This window comes from Sapajus apella, unplaced genomic scaffold (genome assembly GCF_009761245.1).
Source record: "Sapajus apella isolate SASKATOON/1434 unplaced genomic scaffold, GSC_monkey_1.0 scaffold220, whole genome shotgun sequence".
NCBI lineage: Eukaryota > Metazoa > Chordata > Mammalia > Primates > Cebidae > Sapajus > Sapajus apella.
Genome location: NW_022437160.1, coordinates 3988 through 13658, shown reverse-complemented (window position 1 = coordinate 13658; position 9671 = coordinate 3988). Strand labels below are relative to the sequence as shown.

The window sequence follows — 9671 nt, the reverse complement described above, 5'->3', positions numbered from 1 at the left end:
TTCCAGGTTCCCCAAATGCTAGAATGTTGTATTGCTTTGGCGCATTTGTTAAAGCTAAGACATTGGCCAGGCACAGTGGCTCATGCCTGTAATCCAAGCACTTTGGGAGGCCGAGGCAGTTGGATCATGAGGTCAGGAGTTCAAGATCAACCTGACCAATACGGTGAAACCCTGTCTTTACTAAAAATAAAAAATTAGCCAGGCGTGGTGGTGCAAGCCTGTAGTCCCAGCTATTTGGGAGGCTGAGGCAGGAGAATCGCTTGAGCCCAAGAGGCGGAGGTTACAGTGAGCTGAGATCACACCACTGCCCTCCAGCCTGGGCGACAAAGCAAGACTCCATCCCAAAAAAAAAAAAAAAAAAAAAAAAAAAAAAAACCTGAGACATTGGGGTGGCACGATACTTTTGACAACATGGCAGATTTCACTGGGATTTTGTTTCCACTATCTTAGCGGTCTGGGATACTTTGTTGCATTTGGTTGTCATGCCTCCTTAGTCTTCTGCAATCTGTGATAGTTTGTTACTTTTTCCTTGTCTTTCATGATCTGGAAACTTAAAGATTACTAGTCAGTTGTTTTGTAGACTGTCTCTCCATTTGCGTTCCTCTGATCTTCTGTCTTGTTTAGATTGAGGTTATAGTTTTGTGGGGTGGAGGTAGAGAGAATGCCACAGAGCGGCATTGCTGCTCTCATTACATCATCCTGGGGGTGTGTGATGTCCATATGCCATATCACTGGTGATGTTAACATTTTTTTCTTGAGACAAATTCTCACACTGTCACCCAGGCTGGAGTGCAGTGACACAATCGCAGCTCACTGTAGCCTTGACCTCCCAGGCTCAAACAGATCCTCCCACCCCAGACTCCCAAGTAGCTGGGACTATAGCTGTGAGTCACCACACCCAGCTAATTTAAACCTTTTTTTAAATTTTATTTTGAGATGGAGTTTCACTCTTGTTTCCCAGGCCGGAGTGCAATGGTGCGATCTCAGGTCACTGCAACCTCTGCATCCCGGGTACAAGTGACTCTCCTGCCTCAGCCTCCTGAGTAGCTGGGATTACAGGCACTCACCACCACACCCAGCTATTTTAGTAGAGACGGGGTTTCACCATGTTGGCCAGGCTGGTCTTGAACTCCTGGCCTCAAGTGATCTGCCCGCCTCTGCCTTCCAAAGTGCTGGGATTACAGGCATCAGCCACTGCACCCGGCCCATGTCTTTTCCTTATAAATTGCCCTGTTTCAGTCATTCCTTCCTTTCTTCTTTTGTTATATTCAGTCTTCGTAGAGACTGTCAAAAATTGCCAATGCCGACTATATTGCAAGCCATCATGGTGGGGTATCGGGAAAAGTTTTCAATTAGCAATAATCGCCGGGCGCGGTGGCTCAAGCCTGTAATCCCAGCACTTTGGGAGGCCGAGGCGGGTGGATCACGAGGTCAAGAGATCGAGACCATCCTGGTCAACACGGTGAAACCCCGTCTCTACTAAAACTACAAAAAATTAGCTGGGCATGGTGGCGCGTGCCTGTAATCCCAGCTACTCAGGAGGCTGAGGCAGGAGAATTGCCTGAACCCAGGAGGCGGAGGTTGCGGTGAGCCGAGATCGCGCCATTGCACACCAGCCTGGGTAACATGAGTGAAACTCCGTCTCAAAAAAAAAAAAAAAAAAAGAACATGAGGGAAATTTTGGAACTTCTTAGATTGGTGAAATGGTTGTGATCAAAATGCTGATGGCAATGTGCAGAGTGAAATCCAGGCTGATGAAGCCCCTGGTGGAAATGAGGACTTGCTGGGAACTGGAGTACAGGTCACCGGTGCTACAATCTAGCAAACAGCCCGGCGACATTGTATCCACACTCTAGGGATTTGTGGAAGGTTGAACTAAGAATGATGACCTAGGGTCTCTAAGCTTCAAAGTGTTCAAGTAGTGATGTGGCAGCTTCTAACAGCCTATGAGCAGATACAGGAGTAAAGACATGACTTCAAGTTGGAATTTATGATTAAAAGGGTGCCAGGCATGGTGGCTCAGCTGGATGTGGTGGCTCACACCTGTCATCCCAGCACTTTGGGAGACCGAGGCAGGTGGATCACTTGAGGTCAGGAGTTCAAGATCAGCCTGGCCAACATGGTGAAACTCTGTCTCTACTAAAAATGCAAAAATTAGCCAGGAATGGTGGCGGGTGCCTGTCATCCCAGCTACTTGGGAGGCTGAGGCAGGAAAATCGCTTGAACCCAGTAGATGGAGGTTGCAGTGAGCTGAGATCGTGACACTGTGCTCCAGCCTGGGTGACATAGTGAGACTTTGTCTCAAAAAAGATTTAAAAAAAGGGCCGGCACAGTGGCTCATGCCTGTAATCTCGGCACTTTGGAAGGCTGATGTGGGCGGATCATGAAGTCAGGAGTTTGAGACCATCCTGGCCAACACGCTGAAACCCTGTCTGTACTAAAAATATAAAAATTAGCCCGGAGTAGTGGCATGTGCCTATAGTCCCAGCTACACGGGAGGCTGAGGCAGAAGAATTGATTGAACCCAGGAGGTGGAGGTTACAATGTGTCGAGATCACACCAGTGCACTCCAGCCTGGGTGACAAAGCAAGACTGTCTCAAAAAAAAAAAAAAAAAGGGGGGGGGTGGAAGCAGTCAGGCTCTGTGGCATGTGGCATGTGCCTGTAGTCCTACCTACTTGGAGGCTGAGGAGGGAGGATTGTTTGAGCACAGGAGTTCTGGGCTGTAGTGTGTTATGCTGACTGGTGTAGGGAGCCAGCCCCACACCCCACCCGTGGGTACCCCGAGTTCAGTGGCAACAAAGGAATTAGAAAAAGACAGATTAGGAGAGAAAGCAGGAGCAGGGGATCATCACTTCTTTACTGGAGGCAGTGAAGGCCCCGATCTCTGGTTTCCACAATATTTACTGAACATAATGACTATTATCTGTAGTGCAGGTGGCAGGGTGAATCGGTGAAAGAAGGCTGTGCATCAAACATAAAATTGTTAACAGTGGCGGTTCATGTGAGTTTCTCAAAAGCTAAAAGAGTATGCTTAGCAATAGACAATGTAGCTGGTGGGCCTACAAGTCTGGCTACTTTGTAATGCTACAAAAGGTGTTTAAAGTCCTTGAGCACGTTATGTACTGTTACAGAGTCAAGGTCACTCTGCCCCTGGAACAAGAAGGCTTGGGGAAGTTTGCCTCCCCAGAGGCCTGGCAGTTTGCTGCGGTTTACTGTTCCCAGCACTTGCAGCCATTTTATGGAGGCACTCTGTGAGCCCTCCCTCCATTGCCGTTCCCCCCAACAACTGGGTGTCCATACTAAGTTTGGCTTCAATATGGTAACCTCCCAGGAGCGGGAGACTACCAGGTTGCCTGGCAAGGGGTGAACTAGCCTAAGGCTGGAAGTGGAGTAGGTCAAAGCTCCCATGTTGATCAGGAGTGGGGGCATGGCAGTGAATAGCCACTGTACACCGCCTAGGTGACGAAGTGAAATGCTGGGTGACACAGTGAAACCCTGTCTCTGGAAAATAAATACATACATAAATAGGAAGCAGCACAGCAGAAAAGTTTGGAAAAGTCACAAACTGGCAATGTGGAAGAGAAGGAAGGGCTTTTTTTTTTTTTTGAGATAGAGTCTTGCTCTGTAGCCCAAGCTGGAGTTCAGTGGTGTGATCATAACTCACTGCAACCTCCGTCTCCTGGGTCCTGGTTCAAGCAATTCTCCTACCTCAGCCTCCCAAGTAGCTGGGATTACAGGTACGAGCCACCATGCCCAGCTAATTTTTGTATTTTTTAGTAGAGACAGGGTTTCACCATGTTGGCCAGTCTGGTCTTGAATTCCTGACCTCATGATCTGCCCACCTTGGCCTCCCAAAGTGTTAGGATTACAGGCACGAGCCAATGCACTTGGCATTTTTCTTTTTCTTTTTTGAGACTGAGTCTCGATTTGTCGCCCAGGCTGGAGTGCAATGGCACGATCTCAGCTCACTGCAATCTCTGCCTCCTAGGTTCAAGTGATTCTCCTGCCTCAGCCTCCTGAGTAGCTGGCCTTTTTCTTGAAAATTAGTCATTTGAAATTTGCAATAATTTCTGTAGTTATTAAACAGGCTATTGAATCCATCCACAAAACTTAAAATGTAATACTTAACAACAGGGTCTTAAATAAAATAAATGCCAGCTCTCTGATCTCACGGCCAACAACCTGAGATTCCTGCCATCTGGTCCCAGTTCAGGACCTTTGCACCTGCTGTTAACCCTCCCCGCCTCCCAGATCTTGCTTCCATCTGGCCTTTGTTCAAATGATACTTCAGAGGAGCCTTCCATTATCCCCCTTTATAAAATAGCCTCACTCTCACTTCCCATCCCTTTACTCTGCTCCGTCCTTCTTTATTATGCTAGTCACCATCTCAAATTATTATTATTATTTTAAGATAGAGTGTCGCTCCTGTCACCCAGGCTGGAGTGCAATGGTGGTGATCTCTGCTCACTGCAACCTCCGGCTCCTGGGTGCAAGCGATTCTTCTGCCTCAGCATCCAAGCTGAGGTTACAGGCTCACACCACCATTCCCGGCTAATTTTTTTTTTTTTTTTTTGAGACGGAGTTTCGCTCTTGTTACCCAGGCTGGAGTGCAATGGCGCGATCTCGGCTCACCGCAACCTCCGCCTCCTGGGTTCAGGCAATTCTCCTGCCTCAGCCTCCTGAGTAGCTGGGATTACAGGCACGTGCCACCATGCCCAGCTAATTTTTTGTATTTTTAGTGGAGACGGGGTTTCACCATGTTGACCAGGATGGTCTCGATCTCTTGACCTCGTGATCCACCCGCCTCGGCCTCCCAAAGTGCTGGGATTACAGGCTTGAGCCACCGCGCCCGGCAATTCCCGGCTAATTTTTGTATTTTTTTGTAGAGACAGGGTTTCACCATGTCGGCCAGGCTGGTCTCGAACTATTGATCTCAGGTGATACGCCTGCCTCGGCCTCCCAAAGTGATGGGATTACAGGGGTGAGCCACCGAGCCGGGCCCTCGAATTATCTTTATTCAGTTAAACGCTTTTATTGTCTCTCCTCAGTACAATGTAAGCCCAAGCAGAAGACTTTGCTTTAGTCACGTGCCGTAGCCCCCAAAGCCCAGACAGTGCTTAGCACATAGATGCTCGATGAGCAGTTGTTGATTGAATAGATTAGACATCAACGCAATCAGGCTATTCACTTAGGGACTCTTTGCCAGGCGGCGGAGAGGTACGTTACATTGCTCTACGCAACACGCATGCGCGAAAAAGTCCGGGAAGCCTGATCGGGAAAGGGGCGGAGCATCAGAGAGAGTCTCGCGGACATAGGCGGTTTGGAGCGGAAAGCGGGAGGTGGAGGGGCGGCTTGGGGCTGAGCGCGCGCGCGCAGCGCAGACGCCAGCTCCCGGAGACTGAGGTACTCAAGGTGCCCGAAGGCGGGGTAGTGACCTCGCGCGTGCGCTGTGCCCGCGACGGCGCCTGGTCCTAGTGTGTGGGTAGTTCTTGGCCTCTCGCGGCGCGTGCGCAGTGCTGACGGCGGAGGGATTTGAGGCCGAGATCCACCCCCTGCTCCAGTCGGTGGCCGAGGCCGCGCGGGTTCTTGAGCAGCGGCCTTGTGCGCTCGCTGTGCGGGCGAGGCAGTCAGGCAGACGCGGACGCCCTCGGAGTGGAAGCCAAAGCAGGAGTTCTTGTTGCTGAGGGGCCGCCGCAGCCGCCCCGAGCCTCTGGACCGACGCCAGACCGAGGAGGGCGCCGCGCGGCGAGTGAGTGTGACCGAGTGGTCCGACGGGGTGCGGGGCCGCTACCCACAAGCCCCTGCGATGGGCCCCAGTCCTTTTCCCTTGCAGCCAGGCCCCCTTGCCGTGTCCCCTGCTGCAGGTCCCTTCTGCATCCCTTTCCCGAAACCCGAGTCCTCTGGGCACCCACGCCCGCCTCCCACAGCGCCCTCGGTCCCCTACCCACAGGCCCTTGCGGTGTGTGGCCTTTTTTCTTTTTCGTCTTTCCATGTTGTCCTGGACCCTTACCCATAATTCCTTTCGTCTTAGGGGGGCCCAGGTCTGTTACCCCCAGGAGCTTGGCTTTGGGGCTTCGCTGCTTATGTTTCTCTTCTTTGCTCGGAGACTTCCGACCCCCAGGCCCCTGCAAAGCGCATCTCATAATTTGTCCTCCAAGGTACGAGACGGGCAGCCACAAATGCTCTGGGCCTCCTTCCTCGGGTCCTTGATCCCCCCCAGAAATCCCCGGGGAACCTCTCCGCCCCACAGCTCGTGGCTCAGGACTCTGAGACCTCACTGCTCAGGAACCCTTTTCCAGCCTTTGTTTTTTGGTTCCTTTACTGGCCGTTCACCTCCACCCTCACCAAGAGATGCCCTTTTCTCTTCTAGCGTAGGACGGTTCTCTGCCCTTACAGAGCCTCTTCGAATTCTGTGACTTTTCTCCTGTTTTCTCTCTCTCTCTCTCTTTTTTTTTTTTTTTTTTTTTTTTTTGAGAGTCAAATAGGGGCTCTCTGTGCAGTGGACAAATAGGGGCTTTCTCTGTGCAGACCCGATCTAACCTAAGGCTGTCCTGCTTCTGCTCTCAGACTTGGCAAGATGACCCAGTTCCTGCCGCCCAACCTTCTGGCCCTTTTTGCCCCCCGTGACCCTATCCCATACCTGCCACCCCTGGAGAAACTGCCACATGAAAAACACCACAATCAACCTTACTGTGGCATTGCGCCGTACATTCGAGAGTTTGAGGTGAGTTCACTGAGCAGGCCGGGAATGGTTTGGGTTCTGGGGAGCAAGGGATTGGATTTGGGAGTCCAGCCTCTGACTGGATTTGCTACCTGTGTGATTTAAGCGACTGGCTTCATCTTTGTGATCCTCAATTTCCCTGTTTTAAATGGAGTTGCAGCCAGGTGTGGTTGAGTGCACCTGTAGTTCTGGCTACTCAGGAGGCTAAGGTGGGAGGATTGCTTGAGCCCAGGAGTTGGAGGCTGGATTGCTTTGTGATTGAGCCACTATACTCTGGCCTCGGTGACAGAACAGGACTTCATCTCTCAAAAAAAAAAAAAAATTTTTTTTTTTTTAAAAGTGGAGTTGTGGCCGGGTGCGGTAGCTTATCCCTGTAATTCCAGTACTTTGGGAGGCTGAGGCAGGTGGATTACCTGAGGTCAGGAGATCAAGACCAACCTGGCCAACATGGTGAAATCCTGTCTCTACTAAAAATACAAAAAATTAGCTGGGCATGGTAGTGGGCACCTGTAATCCCAGCTACTCGGGAGGCTGAGGCAGGAGAATCACTTGAACCTGGAGGGCAGAGGTTGCAGTGAGCCCAGATAGAGCCATTGCACTCCAACCTGAGCAATAGAACAATACTGTCTCAAAACAAAAACAAAGTGAGGCTGGGCTCAGTGGATCACACCTGTAATCCCAGCACTTTGAAAGGCTGAGGCAGGTGGATCACCTGAGGTCAGAAGTTCGAGACTAGCCTGGTCAGTATGGTGAAACCCCATCTCAACTAAAAATATAAAACTTGACCAGGCGTGATGGTGCTTGCCTGTAGTCCCAACAACTTGGGAGGCTGAGGCAGAAGAATCACTTGAACCTGGGAGGCAGACATTGCAGTGAGTCGAGATTGTCCCACTGCACTCCAGCCTGCGCAACAGAGTGAGACTCCCATCTCAAAAAAATAAAAAGTGGGGTTGATAGTATACCTTTCGTAGAATTTTTGTGGAAGTTCAGTTGAGTAGTAGTTGAGGATTCACACTTGGCTTGTACCATTTATCAGCTCTGTGAGTTTGGGCAAATGTGTATCTTAATGCATTGGTTTCTTTATCTTTAGCAAGGAGATAATGGTAGCACCCCTCATACTGTTGGTGGAGAATTAAATGGCAAAGCATATGTCAGGGGGCTTGGCATCAAGCAGTCAGCCTATGTCGGCCTTTGTTACTCTGTTCACTACTTGTATTGTTAAGAAGATGGTGTTCATAAAGGGCTAGCACCGAGTGTTGGAGGGCTTAAAACCACAGACCGGGATCTTAGCTCTGCCCCTTCAGGGTAAATAGGAATGAATGACTTAGGCTCCTGGACCTCTCTGTTTTTATTTGTGAAATTGGGATGACAATGGTCATCTTGTAGGTGTGTCTGAGCACACCTGAGAAAAGCTGGCACACAGCCAGAAGTTACAAGAAGAACATTTTCGAATTGGGTAGAAATGGGCAGCTGGAGGCGGAGGGAGTTGCAGAGCAGAACTTTGTAGATAGGAAGGGTGTGGTGGTTCACACTTGTAATCTCAGTACTTTGGGAGGCTGAGGCAGGCAGATCACGAAGTCAGGAGTTGGAGACCAGCCTGGGCAATATAGTGAAACTCTGTTTCTACTAAAAATACCAAAACTTCCCCGGGCATGGTGGCCTGCAGTCCCAGCTACTTGGGAGGCCGAGGCAAGAGAATCGCTTGGACCTGGAAGGTGGAGGTTGCAGTGAGCCGAGATCATGCCACTGCACTCCAGCCTGGGCGACGGAGTGAGACTCCATCTCAAAAAAAAAAAAAAAAAAAAAAAAAAAAAAAGAAGTTCGCAGATAATAGAAAGGTGGATCTTCAGTGGGATTTGCCACCCTCGGTGAACCAGCACTTGAGAAATGTTACTAGCCAATTAATTTAATGGGCATAGGCAGGTGGTAGATGCCCTTTGATAATAATGTGCCAGTTACTATTTATGAGACAGAGTTTTGCTTTTGTTGCCCAGGCTGGAGTGCAGTGGCGTGATTTCAGCTCACTGCAGCCTTCAGTTCAAGCAGTTCTGCCTCAGCCTCCCGAGTAGCTGGGATTACAGGCATGTGCCACCATGCCTGGCTAATTTTGTATTGTTAGTAGAGATAGGGGTTCGCCATGTTGGCCAGGCTGGTTTCGAACCCCTGACCTCCAGTGATCCACCAGCCTTGACCTCCCAAACTGCTGGGATTGCAGGCGTGAGCCACCACATCCAGCAGCCTGTTACTATTTAATGCATGGTTGGTGACACCTTTAAGTGCTACCCTGGCCCTCAGAGGGTGTGCAGTTGTGGGCTTCGGAGCCCTGTCCTGTCAGCTCCTGTTGCTTCAGGCCTGGTTCTCTTAACTGGCTCTCATAAACAGGGCCCTCCCGTCACTCCGCTCCCATCACATCCTCTGGCACTTTGTTCAATGTGAGTGATGCTTGGAGTTGTAAGAAGCAGTATGTTTCCTGCATATGGAAGACAGGGACCTTCAGCACTGTATTCTTAAGCTAGGTGTCACCTGTGCTAGTGCTTTTCAAACTGTCATTGGTGAAGGACAGTTTCCAATCTGTTGCACATTGATGCTTTTGATAAATAGGATAGAATTACCTTTTTTTTTTTCTTTTTTTTAAGACGGGGTTTTGGCCGGGCGCGGTGGCTCAAGCCTGTAATCCCAGCACTTTGGGAGGCCGAGGCGGGTGGATCACGAGGTCAAGAGATCGAGACCATCCTGGTCAATATGGTGAAACCCCGTCTCTACTAAAAATACAAAAAAAATTGGCTGGGCATGGTGGCGCGTGCCTGTAATCCCAGCTACCCAGGAGGCTGAGGCAGGAGAATTGTCTGAACCCAGGAGACGGAGGTTGCGGTGAGCCGAGATCGCGCCATTGCACTCCAGCCTGGGTAACAAGAGCGAAAACTCCGTCTCAAAAAAAAAAAAAAAAA

The 9671-nt window shown here is 50.1% G+C and overlaps 1 protein-coding gene across 1 annotated transcript in view; it reads left to right on the top strand.

Moving 5' to 3' along the window:
* Positions 1 to 5522: 5522 nt before the first annotated feature.
* The window catches only part of SNRNP70 (small nuclear ribonucleoprotein U1 subunit 70), a gene marked incomplete at its 5' end in the record, with an annotated part of 6091 nt that continues 1942 nt past the window's right edge, over positions 5523 to 9671 (top strand). Inside the window, 2 exons of the mRNA XM_032271017.1 lie at positions 5523 to 5755; positions 6570 to 6726. Coding sequence (XP_032126908.1) covers positions 5523 to 5755; positions 6570 to 6726 — 390 coding nt within the window. The remainder of the gene's footprint in view (positions 5756 to 6569; positions 6727 to 9671) is intronic.